Source organism: Bos grunniens, chromosome 24 (genome assembly GCF_055505025.1).
Source record: "Bos grunniens cultivar Pamir isolate PY7600 chromosome 24, Bosgru_T2T1.0, whole genome shotgun sequence".
NCBI lineage: Eukaryota > Metazoa > Chordata > Mammalia > Artiodactyla > Bovidae > Bos > Bos grunniens.
Window position 1 is genome coordinate 31,785,413 of NC_141188.1, and position 17,754 is coordinate 31,803,166.

General features: G+C 42.9%; 1 protein-coding gene and 1 long non-coding RNA gene across 2 annotated transcripts in view; one reads left to right on the forward strand and one right to left on the reverse strand.

Moving 5' to 3' along the window:
• The window catches only part of LOC147346001 (uncharacterized), a 46,896-nt gene that overhangs the window by 16,866 nt on the left and 12,276 nt on the right, over positions 1-17,754 (reverse strand). The window lies entirely within an intron of this gene.
• KCTD1 (potassium channel tetramerization domain containing 1) overlaps positions 14,991-17,754 on the forward strand; it is a 214,346-nt gene continuing 211,582 nt past the window's right edge. Inside the window, exon 1 of the mRNA XM_086372900.1 lies at positions 14,991-17,071. Coding sequence (XP_086229026.1) covers positions 17,063-17,071 — 9 coding nt within the window. The 5' untranslated portion in view covers positions 14,991-17,062. The remainder of the gene's footprint in view (positions 17,072-17,754) is intronic.

The following is a 17,754-nucleotide window of genomic DNA, read 5'->3' on the forward strand; positions in this document are numbered from 1 at the left end:
ATTCAGAGAAAGGATACACTTAAGAGCTGTATTGGTTTCTCCTAGAGATGTTTCTAATTGGTAAACAGTGTGAAATGAAAGTTTGCATGTGGGCATGTTCAGTCATGTCCAACTCTTTGGAATTCCATGAACTGTAGCCCGCCAGGCTCCTGCCTGTGTCCATGGAATTTTCCAGGCAAGAATACTGGAGTGGGCTGCCATCTCCAACTCCAGGGGATCTTCCAAACCCAGGGATCAAACCTGCGTCTCTTGTGTCTCCTCCTGCATTGGCAGGTGGATTCTTTATCACTGTGCCACCTTCCAGACCGATGTCTTGTTGTGGAGGTACTCTAGTTCTGTGTAACTCTGCCATCAGAGAAGGTACCTCTGTAGAAAAAGGCATGGATGCCCACACTGCACGACTACTACTCCTACCCACCACTCAACATGAGGGCAAAGAGGAAGATCTGGACGTTTTAAAAACAGAAATTACAAAATGAAGGGTAATAAACAGGTACATTTTAAACAGAATTATATACCTACAAGAATTATAATACCTAGGTATTATATGTACATCAAGGCTGTATATTGTCACTCTGCTTATTTAACTTCTATGCAGAGTACATCATGAGAAATGCTGGGCTGGAAGAAGCACAAGCTGGAATCAAGATTGCCGGGAGAAATATCAATCACCTCAGATATGCAGATGACACCACCCTTATGGCAGAAAGTGAAGAGGAACTAAAAAGCCTCTTGATGAAGGTGAAAGAGGAGACTGAAAAAGTTGGCTTAAAGCTCAACATTCAGAAAACAAAGATCATGGCATCTGGTCCCATCACTTCATGGGAAACAGATGGGGAAACAGTGGAAACAGTGTCAGACTTTATTTTTCTGGGCTCCAAAATCACTACAGATGGTGACTGCAGCCATGAAATGAAAAGACGCTTACTCCTTGGAAGAAAAGTTATGACCAACCTAGATAGCATATTCAAGAGCAGAGACATTACTTTGCCAACAAAGGTCCGTCTAGTCAAGGCTACGGTTTTTCCAGTGGTCAAGTATGAATGTGAGAGTTGGACTGTGAAGAAAGCTGAGCGCCGAAGAATTGATGCTTTTGAACTGTGGTGTTGGAGAAGACTCTTGAGAGTCCCTTGGACTGCAAGGAGATCCACTCAGTCCATTCTGAAGGAGATCAGCCCTGGGATTTCTTTGGAAGGAATGATGCTAAAGCTGAAACTCCAGTACTTTGGCCACCTCATGCGAAGAGTTGACTCATTGGAAAAGACTCTGATGCTGGGAGGGATTGGGGGCAGGAGGACAAGGGGACGACAGAGGGTGAGATGGCTGGATGGCATCACTGACTCGATGGACGTGAGTCTGAGTGAACTCTGGGAGTTGGTGATGGACAGGGAGGCCTGGCGTGCTGCAATTCATGGGGTCACAAAGAGTCGGACACGACTGAGCGACTGAACTGAACTGAACTGAACTGATATACCTACAATGAATGGGCCTTCACTTTAAGCAAATGGACTCTGAACTTGAGGGAATCTTCGGGGTATGTGTTTGTGTTTTCAACATTTCGTTGCTTTTTGTTTTAACTGTGGTAAAATATACATAGGCTCAAATGGTAAAGAATCTGCCAGAAATGCAGGAGACGTGGGTTGGATCCCTGGATCGGGAAGATCCCTCTGGAGAAGGGAAGGGCTACCCACTCCAGTGTTCTTGCCTGGAGAATCCCATGGACAGAGGAACCTGGGGGGCCACAGTCCATAATTGAGTTGGACACGACTGAGCGACTAACAAAAAAGAAAAGAAATACAAACCATAGAATGGTTTTAACCATTTCTTAGTGTACAGCTCAGTGGTGTGAAGTATGTTCAAATTGCTATGCACCCATTACCACCATCCATCTCTGGAACACCTTCATCTTCCAAACTGAAACTCCACACCCCTTAAACATTAACTCCTCATTCCTTCCTTCTTCTTCTCCCACCCCCCATCAGCCCCCAGAAAGCACCATTTAACTTCATATTTTCTCTGTGAATTTGACAACTCTAGATTCTTCATGTAAGTGGAAGTATACAATATGTATGCTTTTGTTTCCAGTTTATCTCACTTGGCATCTTCAAGCTTTATCCATGTTATAGCATGTGTCATAATTTCATTTTTTAAAGAGGGAATAATATTCCATTGTGTATACAGACTACATTTCATGTATCTGTTCATCCATCAATAAACATTTGGGCTGCATCCTCCTTTCTTTTGGCTGTTGTGAATAATGCTGCCATGATCCTTGGAATACATATACTTGGATCCCTGCTCTCAATTCTTTTGGGTAGGGGTGTTAGATTTTTAGGAAAAATTCACTAGGACTTCAGAAACCTATTTAAAAAAACGTTAATGCCAAACTGATAAAATCACCAAATCCTGGGGGCAGTAATTCCTCTCCTTGTATGTTTACTCACCAACTGCCGTTTGACTCTTTGCAATCCCACAGACCGTAGCCTGCCAGACTACTCTGTCCATGGGATTTTCCCTTACCTACTTGTTAACAATCTTGGTCTCTTTTTTTTCGTTTCAATTGTTTTTCTAATGTGTTCTTTCCTTTATGTTCATTCGCTCACTCATTAACAAGTATTATTGGGCACAAATTGTATGCCAAGCTTTACATTAGGCCCTGAAGACACTAGTGAGAAAAGGCAGATAGAGTTCTTATGTTGTAGAAGCAGATGGTAATCAAATAATAAACAAACACAAAATTGCAAACTGGTTAGTATTCTAAAAGAAAAGGCCAATGAACTATGTATGAGTGCTTCCCAGTTTGAAAACACCCTAACTACTGAAGTTTAAATGGATCAAACTTCAGGACTGAGCTGTTCTAAGGGGAAGGCGTCCCTGAGAAAACATTTGAGCTAATGGATGAGCAAGAGTTCCTAGGCTAGAGAAGAGAAAGAGCCTCCTGCATAAAGGAGGTCCTTCTCGCGCCATAAAGAAGGCTGAGCGCCAAAGAATTGGTGCTCTCGAACTGTGGTGCTTGAGAAGACTCTTGAGAGTCCCCTGGACAGCAAGGAGACCAAACCAGTCAATCCTAAAAGAAATCAACCCTGAATATCCATTGGAAAGACTATGCTAAAGCTGAAGCTCCAAGACTTTGGCCACCTAATGCGAAGAGCCAACTCACTGGAAAAGACCCTGATTCTGAGAAAGATTGAAGGCAGGAGGAGAAGGGGGTGACAGAGGATGAGATGGTTGGATGACATCATCAACTCAATGGACATGAGTCAGAGTAAATTCCAGGAGATGGTGAAGGACAGGGAAGCCTGGCGTGCTGCAGTCCACAGGATCGCAGAGTCAGACACAACTTAGCGACTGAAGAGCAACAAATTGTGCAAAGGTCCTGGGGCAGAGAGCTGGGTGGAAGGAGCTAAATGGGACCCAAAGTACTCGGGGCAATCCAGAGTGGGAGAGAGAAGCCTCCTGTGGATGCAGAGGGAGCTGGGCCAGAGCAATCAGGGCCTTGATAAAATCTGGAGAGCAGGGAGAAACCACTGAAAAGATCTGCCTGCATACTGACAGCCTCCTGAGGGTTAGGTTCCTTCTATCAACAAAAGATGTAAACAGAAAGCATAAGAAGAGGAGGGTCTCTGTCTTGCAGCTGCATCTTTCTGGAATGTGAAGGGGAAACCACCCCTCTACTTAACATGAAGGCTGTGGGGACAGCGGTTAACTGGCTGGTTATCAGTATTAGGAGTTGGTGGCTTGGAGTCATACTCTTTTTTTTTTTAACTGGGGTATAATTGCTTTGGGCTTCCCTGGTGGTTCAGTGGTAAAGAATCCACCTGCCAGTGTATGAGATGCATTCGATCCCTGGGTCAGGAAGACTCCCTGAAGAAGGAAATGGCAACCCACTCCAGTATTCTTGTCTGGAAAATTCCATAGACAGAGGAGCCTGGTGGCCTACAGTCCATGGGGTCACAAAGAGTCAGACACGCCTTGGCAACTAAAGACAACATAATTGCTTTACAATGCTGTGTGAGTTTCTGCTGTACAACAAAGTGAATCAGCTATATGTATGCATATATCCCCTCCCTCTTGGATCTCTCGCATCCCCCCTACCCCTGCTCCATCTCACCCCTCTAGACCGTCACGGAGCGCCAAGCTGAGCTCTCTGCAAGATACAGCAGCTTACCACTAGCTAGCTATTGTCCACATGGCAGTGTTGAAACTCCTCTTGTTACTGTCCACACAACTCCTACTATAGCTATAGACGTGGAGTGTAGAATTCCACAGGAGCCCGGCCTTGTGTTGATTACCAAGGACACTTGGAATTGAGGCAGCAAAGGTAGTCAATTCTGATGCTTTAGGCTATTAGATCACCGTGGGGCTTGAGAGTGATATTCCCGTTCTATAGGAAATGCTTCAGTTGGCTTTGTGCATGAGGGCCGCCTTTCTCCCTTGCAGTATGTCAGTATCTCACCCTCTGTCTCATATCTTTGCCAGAGACAAGGTACCTGACTGCCCAGATCAGGGTCCTATTCAGTTTGCAAAATTTTAGGTTCATTAAAAAAAAAAAAAGGTATCTGTTTTCATGTGCACGAACAATTTCCTTTTCCTCCTTCAAAAGGCATGAGGACCTCTACCTATAATTCATATGAAACTGCACAGGGAGACGCAGTCCAAGCAAAGAAAAGAAAATGGCAGGAATCTTACAACATTCAAGTGTTGAACTTGGACTGCTGCAAGACTGCTTTGTGACTTGATACACAACATAATAGCTGAGCAGAGGGTTCAAGGCCTTCATCTGAGAAAAGGTTCAAGTTTAACTGCAGCCGAAGTTGGGTAAAGTAATTACAAAGAGAAAAAGGCATAGCTCCCTCGGATGGTAGCTGTTCTGTATACACCGCTTGCCTGGGGGAGGCGGTGTCAGCGCTCCCGTTTGTGTTTCCTAATTAGGAATCGTACACAGTCATTTTTCTCCAAAATTAAGAGCCGAAGAGCTAATTAGGCTGTGAAGATGTTCCTCTAGAACTTGCTTTGGTTGGAAAACACCCCCCCCCCTTTTTTTTTGTCACCAACAGAGGACTAGGCGAGGTGCTAAGAAGAAAGATGTGATGCAAATTGAAACGAAGAGGGTAGAATACAAGTCGGGTACCTAAAGAATGGAGAGTGGGCTTCCCTGCCAGCTCAGACGGTAAAGAATATGCCTGCAATGCTGGAGACCCAGGTTCCATCCCTAGGTTGGAAAGATCCCCTGGAGAAGGGAATGGAAACCCACTCCAGGATTCTTGCCTGGAGAATTCCATAAACAGAGGAGCCTGGTGAGCTACGGTCAAGAATGGAGAACTTATGTTCTACCATTTCAAATCCATCTATGCCCATTTAGCTTCCAGGCATCCCTGAGTTGAACTCTGTGACCTAAGCCAAGTTATAAGAATTATGACCCGGCACAGAGTTGCAGGGGTATTTATCAGCTTAGGAACATGAGGAAGAGATTTTCTGCTACTTGCCTGCCTGCCTCCTTTCTTGTTTCCAAAATTGAGGGTGGCATTGGCATTACAGGGATTCCCTGGTGGCTCAGATGGTAAAGAATCTGCCTACAATGCGGGAGACCTGAGTTTGATCCCTGGGTTGGGAAGATCCCCTGGAGAAGAGAACGGCCACCCACTCTAGTAGAACTGCCTGGAGAATTCCACGAACAGAAGAGCTTGGCAGGCTACAGTCCATGGGATACGACTGAACGACTTTCATTTTGGCATTACAAAGACTCAACCACCCTAGTAATAGTTACTCTTTACTCTAGACAAAGCCACCCCTTTCCTGCTCACTCCCAGGAGAGGAAGGTCTTACTGAGGTTTCCAAAGCCAGCTGCATCTTGTTCAATGTCTCTGAATTGTGGGTTTGACTCCCCACCCACCAGCACATCAAGAAGCAGGCTCTGCCTATAGAGAGATCATTGCAGAACCTCAGGAGACTTAGAAGAGTGATGAGAGCAGAGTAACTACAAGAGCCAAAGTCTTCATAGAAAAGAGACAGAGAAAGAAGGAGGGAGAAGAGGAAGAAGTCACTTTCCTATTTCATTGTACAAACCAGGAGCTTAGCCTATGGATAAAGAAATTGGTTGGCTTTTTTTCCTCTTGTTTTATTTCCTGAATACTGTGGCATAGAACTGAAGAAGGCAATGGCACCCCACTCCAGTACTCTTGCCTGGAAAATCCCATGGACGGAGGAGCCTGGAAGGCTGCAGTCCATAGGGTCGCTAAGAGTCAGACATGACTGAGCGACTTCACTTTCACTTTTCACTTTCATGCATTGGAGAAGGAAATGGCAACCCACTCCCGTGTTCTTGCCTGGAGAATCCCAGGGATGGGGGAGCCTTGTGGGCTGCCGTCTATGTGGTCACACAAAGTCAGACACGACTGAAGCGACTTAGTGGCAGCAGCAGCATAGAATGAATTATTTGAAAGGCTCATTCACTATTTCACTTTATATATGTTTCCTGCAAGAGCCAGTTTTGGGTCTAAGAAGCCAAAGATGAGTATAAAATAGATGAGATTGAGAGCAAAATGCCTGGTTATGACTAAGACAAATGCGAGTTCTCATCTGATGGAGAGAGCCTGGTCTTGGAGTCAGAGAAGGCTCTTCCTCTTACTACATGTCTTTCTCTTTCTTCATCTTCAGTACAACTGGGTTAACACTCCTGGTTGACAGGACCAAATGAAGTAATGGAGGTGAGAGTGTTTGGTTAACTGTACAAACAGAACTTCTCATTGTCTCAGTTTGAATGAAGAAGGTTAGAAAGAAAGGAAAGTCTTAAAGGGAAACCAGCAGGCTTAAGTGGAATAGTGGCAGAGTTAGTTAAGTTGGGTCTGCCCCTTACTTTCTTAAATTTGTGGTATACTAAAATATAGACTCAAAGTCAGAAAGAGAAAAACAAAATCTATTCATGCATATATATGTAATCTATAAAAATGGTACTGATGTACCTAGTTGCAGGGAAGGAATGGAGATGCAGATATAGAGAAAGGGCTTCACAGTGCAGGAAGGAAAGGGTGGGACGAATTGAGAAGTAGCCTTGACATATATACACGATCATGTGTAAAACGGTTAGCTAGAGGGAAGCTCCTATATAACACAGGGAGCCCGGCCTGGTGCTCTGTGATGACCTAGACAGGGTGGGATAGGGGAGAGGAGAGAGGCTCAGGAGGGAGGGGATATGTATATAAAATGATGACTATTTCACTTTCTTGTATAGCAGAAACCAACACAACATTGTAAAGCAATTTGCCTCCCCTCCAAAAAAATTACTAAAATATAGACTAAAATCAGTGTCAAGATGCTTTCAAATTCAACACGTTGTCTTAAAATGGAGATTCATATTTGTTTTTGTTGCTGTTGTTCAGTCACTAAGTTATGTCCAGCTCTTTTTGACACCATGGACCACAACACGCCAGGCTTCCCTGTCCTTCACTATCTCCCTGAGTTTGTTCAAACTCAGGTCCATTGAGTCAGTGAGTCTATCTAACTATCTCATCCTCTTCCTCCCTCTTCTCCTTTGCCCTCAATCTTTCTCAGCATCAGGGTCTTTTCCAATAAGTTAGCTGTTTGCATGAGGTGGTCAAAGTTTTGGAGATTCACATTAATATCTTAATTTACTCCTTCTAGTTCTTCAGGGAATGGAAATGGGAACTTGTGACTTCTAAGATATGAAAGAAGGGAAAGGAGAAGTAGGTTTATTCATTCTCCACCACCTAACTCCAGTCCTGCTCCCATAAATCTGCAGAGACGTGGGCTCCTTGAGTTGGGTCTGCCCCTTAATTTCTTCATTATCAATTAAATTTTTTTTTTCTAGCATCTCTACCATAGGCTTCATTCCTTTTGGATCAGACATGAGGAAGAATCTTCTCTTCCGTTTAAGAGTCTCCCTTTTACTTCTGGAAGACATTTTTTTCTGGGAAACTCACAGCACAGCTCTGGGAGAAAGAGTTGAATAATACCAATATCTCAAAAAGGCACTTCTCTAAATGTGATTGTGATAGGCCCTCTCTGCCATCAGCAACAACATTCCTTACCAAGAAACCATAGGAAAGAGGAAAAGATGAACCACAGATGAAGATCAGTTTTTAGGTTAAGTGGATTTAAAAAACCAGTGAGTGACATACCTATATGAAGGAAAAGAAGAAAACAGGAGAAAGCTGTGTTCTTACTCTTCAACATCTAACGATTTCTCTTGCTGCTGTTTCCAGAAACAAACAAACAAAAATCCATTTCTGGGAAATAGAAGGGCACCAATAAAACTATAACAAATTACCATGAGGCTAAAGGAAGTGGGTGTTTAAGCCGAGTGGATAGATCCACCAAGCATCTGTGGATGGCCACAAAGAATGAAGCAAGAAGACTAAGCCTGCAGCCTATGTGGTCGATCCAAACCAACCCAAACCCCAAGAGAAATGAAAAAGTAAAAACATGGACTTTTAGTTTCATAACTTCCCAAAACAAAACAAGGCATCCGGTTCCAGTTCCTTCAACTAGTGTTACATCCATAACACGAGGCAAAGGATTCCATTTAGTTAATTATTTCACTAATCTACAAACTGCTTTAGATTTTGCATTTTCAAGGTGCAAAGTACAAGGTCATGTCTACAGAATGACAAACATATAAGGACACATCTAAAATATTGTCAAGGGATTCCCGTGGTGGTCCAGAGACTAAGACTCCATGCTCCCAATGCAGGGCACTTTGGTTCAATCCCTGGTGGGGGACTAAGATCTGGCACAGACAAATAAAATATTGTTGAACAGAAGGCTGTTTTGCCTACGTAATTCCAAGGATCTAGACATAGATGCCTTCTCTTTGATATTTGTCTTTACCACATAAAGATAAGTTTTAAATCATGTATTTGTTGCAGACCAAAGACTGAGCCCTTCCTACCTCCCCCCAAATCTCTAACTAGAATTTGTCAAAGGGAAAAAACCTGGGGAAGCTCAGCTATTTCCAGGGATTTGACCTGACTCAGATTATACAAGTTTTTATAACACAATGAAGGGCTCTGCAATGAACTTGAGCTGAGTACAGAAGTGATCTGAGCTCACATGTGAGTTGGTAAAGAGACATTTGCAGTTTTTTCTTTCTTGTTGGGGTGATGGTGGTAAAACATAGGTAAGTTCCCATGTTAGTCTTTGTTAAGTGTACAGTTCAGTAGCATTAAGCATATTCATGCTGTTGTGTAACTCTCACCACTGTCCATCTTCAGATATTTTTCATCTTCCCAAATTGAAGCTCTGTACCCATTAAACAATAACCATAAACAATAACCCCTCTCTCCTCTTCCCCAGCACCTAGTAACTCCTGATGTAGTCCTGTCTCTATGAATCTGATACTCTATCTAGGTACCCCATGTAGGTGAAATCAGACAATACTTTGTCCTTGGATTCCCACGATATTTTGACACGACAGAGCATCAAAAAAATTTTAAACAACTAAACCCTAGGTGTAATAAATAAAAGGAAAAAGACCTACTAATATTACCATACTATTACTAACAATACCAACCATGTTTCAGGTTCCGAGTTAGATGCCTCCTCTTTCTTGTCATTTCTCATTCCCACATAACAATGTTTTAAATTATGTATTGGTGGCAGACCAAAAATTTCATCCTTCTCACTCTACCCCCCGCCCCAGATTTCTTTCTGAAAGCTTTTTACTGTAGGAGGAAAACCTGGGGAAATTCTCACCCCCCACTTTGGGGAAATGAAAAGTCACAGGATGATCAGAACAATTACCAATCAAAAATCTTCAGAGGCAGACAAATAACATAAAAGACTGATGAGTTCCTATCATTATCTTCTAAGGTCTTTCACAGAGCCTTTGTTTTTTGGGGACAACAACGATTAGGAAAGAAAGAGACACAGAGGCTTTGTTTTCTCAGCAGGAGCTGCTGTACATTTGGTACAATGGATATGAGGGTTTTTTTTTTTTTCTTTTAAAAAAATTAAGATATCCATTATCTACAAAGCAACCTTAGAGGGACAGATTGAGGATTTTAGAATTTCATGTCTGACTCTCATAGCCAGATGGTCTTTACACAATTGAAGTTCCCTTCCATCATTCATAATTATCTCTTATCACTACTATCATTAATGTTATTATTAAGAATAATATTGAAATCATTTAAACCCCCATGCTGAATAGTCCTGTCAACTTGTTCCCCCACCTCCCAGCACCCAGTTTAACTGTTCAGGCTTATGCTCAGTAAGACTCTAGAACTGCTTTCTCTCTTGATAACTTTAAAGAAAGTACAAAATTCTTGCTTCCCATAGCAATTTATAGTGGCTCCTATACATCTTGAACAGTAATACATTTGTTTCTTGTTTAATTATCATTTTTTCACCAGATACTTCTTGTTGCTGTTCTTGGGTTTATTTTTAACTAAAGCCTATTCACGAATTTTTTTCTGTTAAATAAATGTTATACTTTTAATCATAGGATGATGGTCATTGGATAAGTTTTATAGGGTCATTTTCAGGAGTGGAACAAGGAAAGTGTTTTATTTCCTAGAACCAATCATTTGAGTAGACCTTCTTAACTAGGTTCTCGTCCTGAAATAGGACAAAGCCTGAGCACTTGTTTGGACTTTTTTAAAGAAAATATTTATTTGGCTATGCCAGGTCTTGGTTGCAGCATGCAGGATCTAGTTACCTCACCAGGGATCGAACCCTGGCCCCCTGCATTGGGAGCGTGGAGTTTTAGCCACTGGACCACCAGGGAAGTCCCAGGGAAAGGTTTTTTAAAAATTGAAATACGACATCTAAATCATTATAGTTTTAAAGTTAGTAATGTGCTTAAGGCAGATTTTTTATGGTTAGCAAAGCTGAGAGGTTCTGACACCCAGAGGATGCATGAGAAGATAACTTTACATAAATGTATATGGTGCCCCCGAGGGGTCTCAGTTGTATTATGGGGTTTCTCATGAACAGTCTTGGTTCAGACAGAAGAACAGTGAAGCAGAGCTAAGTAGCCCTCCACCGGATGAGCTGTGCATGAGGCACATCATGCTGCAAATAGAGGTACCTTTCAATGCCAGCCAGTTTACCATGGGACGCTAAAACACGAAATGGAACAAAACAGCTAATGCAATGTTTATCTTCTTTAAAATGTTTCCTTCAAAGAACCACTGCATAGCTTTGTACAGACTATGGAACAGTCTGAAAATGATACTGTTTAAAGTTTGGGAAAGAAGAATATACATAAACTGCAAAGTGTAGAAAATTGGGTAATATGATGTGATTCCCTGACTGGACTATTTGTTAAAGATGTGAATCAAGCCCTGAAGTTCATCCCTTCTGATTTTTCAAATGCTATTTTCTTTTCTTAAACTTTTGTTTTTAAAGCACTTGTTTGTGCTGATCCTGTAATTCCTGAAAGGCGAAAAAGCAAATAATTAGGAAGAAAGTGGTTCATGGCAGAATTCTAGTTGAGTCCCATTTTCTATATGAATACAAGCAATTATACAAAATGCTTAATTAATTGTTTTCTATGCATGAGACAGTCTTGTCAAAATCAAGGCTCCTCAAAGGAACAAAAAGAGTCTTCCCTCGTGAGGAACACCATTCATATAGGATGTTTCCTTGCTAATTTCCCCTGGAGACAATCTATTTCCCCCATTACTTTATATGAAAAAGGGAAGTGTCTGTATGGTTTCTAGATGAAATAACAAAATGAAATTTAATAATCTTTAAAGAAGATCAGCCACTGAAATTCCAATAAATGAGATACCTCTCATTGCAAAAATGTCATTCTTCCTGTGCTACTCATGGAATATGTTATTTATTCAACACTAACACTACATATTCAACAAACACTACTATAAGCCATAATGATCATAATTGCTATCACTTGAGAACTCACTGTTCTCCAAGCACAGTTATAAACACTTTCTATGTATTGGCCCATTCAATCTCAACATAAAGCTTCAAGTGGGGAATGTTCGTTGGAATTTTATGCCTAAAGAAACTAAGGATCAGGTTACACTGAAAGTTGCAGAGCTGCGTGTGTAACTCAATTAATTAGGTTGGTAACACTTAGTAGCATTTATTTATTTGAAATATAGAATGTGAGGGTCCAGCAAAGGATTTTAAATGCCAGGAAGAAACATAGGCGCTACCGAAGTCTTTTCTTTACATATCAACTTCCTTGCCAACGGAGGCATTTCTCTATCAAATAAGACTATTTAAAGGGTGGTAAGGGTATTCCATGACACACAAGTTTTATTTCTGCATTCATCTTCTGTATTGCTTCATAATGTGTGATTATAAGCAATAAGCTTTGATAAAAGACCAAACTGATTTAAGGGCCTCAGTACAAGGATTTGATACCTGCTTCTATTCAAAATCATGGTTGAGATGAAACTGATGCCCATTAGCAGGTCTGCCATTATAAGGTCTACCTTTTCAGAAAGTGAGATATACAAACTCTTAACATGAACAGTGGTACAGAAAACTAGTCTACTTTCCAGAGGCTAATTATAAACAGGTGGTGGTGGAGCCAAACCTCCAGGAATCACAAACCCATTTTGTTTGAGCTCATTAATGCTTCTATTCAACTCTAGGAAAATGTACACATTCCGCAGAGTTATGGGGAGTTTCAGGTTGGCTGATAAAAAACAGGTGGTTTCCTCCCCCAAACTGACTGGAAGATAAAAATAACATAACCTAATTTGCTTCCTGGGTTAAAGGGCCTGTCAGTGTAGTTTTAGGTAGACCTCTTTGGAGCAACGATGGAAATATTGTCATTTCATTACATACAGAAAGAAAAGGGTGATGATACCCAGGTCTGTTCAGGCTGAACCCAAGCACTGAGGCTCCTTCCTTCTTCTTAATGGAAAGTGCGATGGAATTTTTAGCTTTGGTTTGGGTGTCTGGCTGCTTCAGTGGAGGGCTCTTCAATTTCACATTTCATCTCAGCAACTAATGTCCACGTCTTGTCAAATTGCCACCAAGACTGTCCCGCAGGGCTTCCCCTGGACAAAGCCACGATTTCTGTGCAAACTTGTGATTTGAGGGTTCGGTGACTCAGAGACGGGCAAATGAGCTGTCTCCACGTTCATATTAGAAGGGGCTGCCGCTCCCCTTGTAGAAGATCTCTTTTTCTCTTCCTCAAAGGTCCCAGTGCTAAACTTTTTTTCCACAAAGCTCCTGGCTTCAACTCAAAAAATTCGATCATTCTTTTTCTGCCTTTAAAAACTGGTGGAACTCATTTGGAGAGAGAGACACTGGAAGATGGAAACAGAGGCTTGTGTATTCTTTTTGATTGTTTTCTTGCTGACAATTTTATTGCCATCATTTTCCGTGTTGCTGATGGTTTTTAGGCTGCTGGTCTGACTTCAACTATTTATTGAAAAAGAAGGTTGGAAGGGTTTTTAATATACTTTTTCCCAGTTCCTTAATGACTTGGGGGGGGAGAGGGGGGAAGCGCTGCAGAAATCACAAAATACAGAAATTCACTTGTGCAGGTATTAATTAGATAAAAAGTGCTTTAGTTATGATTACAAGATTGATTGAAATAAAATCAGTAAGTTCATATCTTGTACTTAGCAAGATATGGACCCTGCTTTTCACATGACATTTCATTAAATATCTATTTTAAAATTTGAAATAAGTGTACATTGTCCTACATTTCAAGGTAGTGACATTGGTTCATCTCTTTAAATTGCACAGGACAAAATAACTTCTCAATCTCAATCCCCACCATCTGAATTTTGAGTCTCCTTCAAAATACGAGAACATTAAGGTCCTTACCACAGTAAAATACGGCCTTATTCCGCAGTCTATTTGCCACTGGATTACCACAAATTCAGGGATCAACTGAATAGATTGGATCACTTAAAAATGTCACTGACCTAATGTCCAAGAAGTGCATCTTTTTGTAAGTGATGTCATTCTAAAGTAAGAAAACATCTTAAAAATGAATGCTTCAGAACTTAATTTGCTCTAATGAATATTATTCCTTTACAAGTAGCTATCCTGGAAAACAAAGCCCCAGTAATTCTACTGCTGAAAACATTTTGAGAATTGTCTTTAATCCATTTAAGTGCTAATAAGAAAACTGGCCTCGTTGTTTATGGTTTTTGGTCATTCTTTTTTGACTAAATAGCATAAACCATCTTCCATCATTCCCTTATTCCCCAGATCTGGTACTAATTTTTCTTTTTTTTGGTGGGGTGCGGGGAGGTGGGAGGGATTGTTTCCAAAAGTTAAACATCAAAGGACAAAGATTTGTGGACCTCAGAGATGTTAAAAAGAATGTGCTAATAGGCTTTCCCCTATGGCTCAGCCGGTGAAGAATCCACCTGCAATGCAGGAGACACAGGAGACGTGGGTTTGATCCCTGGGTGAGGAAGATCCCCTGGAGGAGGAAATGGCAACCCACTCCTGTATTATTGTCTGGAAAACCCCATGGACAGAGGAGCCTGATGGGCTACAGTCCACAGTGTCACAGAGAGTCGGACACGACTGAAGTGACTAAGCTCAACAGGCTTTTAGGACAATTCCAGAAAGGGAATTCCAAAAATACAGTTTAAGCCATGTCACCAAAATTTGGAATGCTGTATGGCTTCTCCAGGTGAGCTCCTTTGAGGAGTGAGGGGGCACCATTCACCTTTCTTTTGGCCTGCCTCTGTGGCCTAGCCTTGGCCCTGTCAGTGGCTGGCTTATGACCTTGGACAAGCAGCTTTCGCTTCATCTGGAAAATAATGGGAAGAACGAGATGCTCTACCACAAATGGTCTTCCTGGCTCTCACATTCCATGATGATGATACACAGTTCTCCAGACTTGGATGAAGTCACTTTAAGGCCACACCTTTAATGTATTAAGTCATTTCAATGAATTGAGGCTGGTTCTTCCATGGTGTCTTTTCTGCTCATGTTCTCCTATATTAACATTTAGTGCCATTTGGGGGCAAGAATGGGGCTTCCCAGGTGGCGCTACTGGTAAAGAAACCATCTGCCAATGCAGGGGATGTAAGAGATGCAGGATCAATCTCTGAGTAGGGAAGATCCCCTGGAGAAGGAAATGGCAACCCACTCCAGTATTCTTGGCTGGAGAATCCTCATGGGCAGAAGAGCCTGGCAAGCTACAGTCCATGGGGTTGCAAAGTCAGATACAACTGAAGTGACTCAGCACACACACACACACACACACACACACACGGGGACCAGAACAAAGTTTTTACTCAATTGTATTTGGGGTTTTGTAGACAGTAAAATTTTATTATAGCAGATCAGAGACTATATCATACCTTGTGTGTGTGTGTGTCTGTGTGTTTAGGGGGAGACTGAAACAGAACATGCACAGAACAACAATTTTGTTTTGAGTTGTTTTGGAAGCTACTGTTTTCTTTTTACAGGGTACTGATATTCTCAAACCAGATTTCTATGTCATAGGAATTTATGTTTTTTAAAAAATCGACCAACATCTCTGATTCTCATGATGACATTCATCTCATGTCACAGTAGAACCGATATAATCAACTATATATATATATATTTTAAGGCTTGGACCTTCCCTTTTTTGCTGGTATTTTGGGAGGGGGTTGCTTACCTTCTAAGTAAAATGATGGTGAAAAAATACTTCCGGTGAAATGCTGCCAATTGCAGGTATTCACGACATGTCTAGTTCTATTTAGTGCTCCCCCCCCCCCCTTTCTTTTTTTAGTATCCTTGGCCTTACAGCCTGGTCTTTTTCATAAGAAATGTCAGCAAAGTCTTTGAATTAATGAACTGTGAAGTGCTCAAAAAAAAAAAAAATACCATTTCAAAAAGTATCCTGCATGGCTCTAACACTAATGGGAGGTGATCCTTGAGTTACAACCAAATATCCCATGCTAACTAAAAAGAATTAAGGTAAGGAAGGGCTTGAGCACAGTCTCTTTGAACAAAGACTCAGAGAGGAAGGAGAAGTGATGGGGAGTGGGGGAGGTCAGAATCAGAGTAGCAATCTGGGGAAATGTGTTTATGTTAGAGTCTCTTTAGCTCTGGTGAGCAAATAATGGAATTATACAAACCCCCCTATAAAAGAGACCAGGTGGAGGGAAGGAAAGAGAAGGGAGCAGGGGAAGTATGTTTACAAGGTTGATCAAATAAACCTTAATGGTAGGTCCCTGGCTACACCTAATGTAGGTTTTGTTTTCTTTTAATTTTGCTATTTAAAAAAAAAAAATGCGGTGTAACTCCTTCAATCTTTTTGCAATTCTGCATGGTTGAACATTTGAAATGAGTTTGTGTATCACCCCCAGGCGCTGATTCAGACTTGATTGGGGCAAAGCACACTGCATGTGCTTATTTTTATCCACGTCATTTGGGACGTTTTGTCGCCAAAGGAACTAAAAATGCGCTGCTCGATTGCCAAATTATCACCTATCCTTTGATCAGACAGGGCGGTGATCTTCATCAACAAGTTGCGCGACCTTAGTGTAACAGCAGTGTCAGGTCAACTTGAGAAAGTGAAGAGAGAGCCCTAAACACAAATAAAAAGAAACAACCAACAATCCTTATAATTATCATCATCTGCTGCTTTTCCCTCTTTTGGCAAAGAAACACTCCATCCATTTGCAGAAATCGCCCGCGGAAACGTTACATCAAAACTAATCACAACGATTAAAATCAGCTTTTCTGTGCAAGAGGAGGGTAAAAAGCAAGTTGGAGGCTGGAATAAGACTGTTTTTCCACCAAAAAAAAAAATCTGGAAAAAAAATTTCCCTATATGTATATTTTTCTATACGTCTATGTAGAGCTTTATTTTTTGAAGGAGATCAATTGTCTGCCCTGTGATCAGTTAATTTGATTTAAGTTTTATTTTGGAGATTGATTTAGACTGGAGGTAGAGGCATGAGCTAATTGTATCCTGATCCTTGCCTTGAGGGGTTTCAAAGCCCTGGAGCAACTCTTCTCTGTATTTTGTTCTGTCTACCTTAGCCAAGCTATTGCATTTCTCTCTGGTGTGGCGAGCCGAGCAGATCGCTGGGAGAGAAATCGGAAAAGGGGGGAGAGGAAAAGGAAAAGGGGACTTGGAGAGAGACTTTGTGCTTCAATGTTTCAGGTAAGATCTGACGGTTTGGGTTTGTTATTATTTGCTAAGGAGGGTATGGCTGGGACTTTGGGCGCAACTCGCTTTTACGCATGTGCCAGGCATGGGGCGAGAGCGCGGCACACTCGCACACACACAGCCCGCCGCGGCGGCTCGGGAGCCGCTCGGACCGGCTGCGGGGCAGCGGCCGCCCCCTCCTCCGGGGCTGCTACCACCGCTCCTCGGCGTGCCTCCCCGAGAGGGAGCGGGGCGGAGCGGACGCGGCCGCGGGGGCCGGGGCGGCCGGGGGCCGGCGCGCCAGGGCCGGGCTTCCGGATCTGGGGGCCCGGTTCCGGCTCTCGGAGCGGAGCGGCCGCGGCTCTCGGAGCCGGTGCCAGCGCCGCCCGCCTGCTAGCCCGCCCGCCGGCCGCTCGCGCGCCAGCCTCCCCGGCGGCCAGGGGGCCGCCGCGCTGCCCCCGCCCTCCGTCCCCCGCCCTCCCCGGCGAACCGCGCGCGTCTCTTTCTTCCCGGGCGCCGAGCTCCGCGAACCGGCCCCACCGAGAGCCTCCCAGCGCCGCGGGCCCCCTACCCGCCGCCGCCGGCAGAAGCGCCCTCGGCCGAGAGAACGGCGCCGCGGGGCGCGCGGGGGGCGACGGCGCCCGGGGCTCGGCTCCCGCCTCGGGGTGGGGGAAGCACCGCCGCCCCCTCTGCCCGCA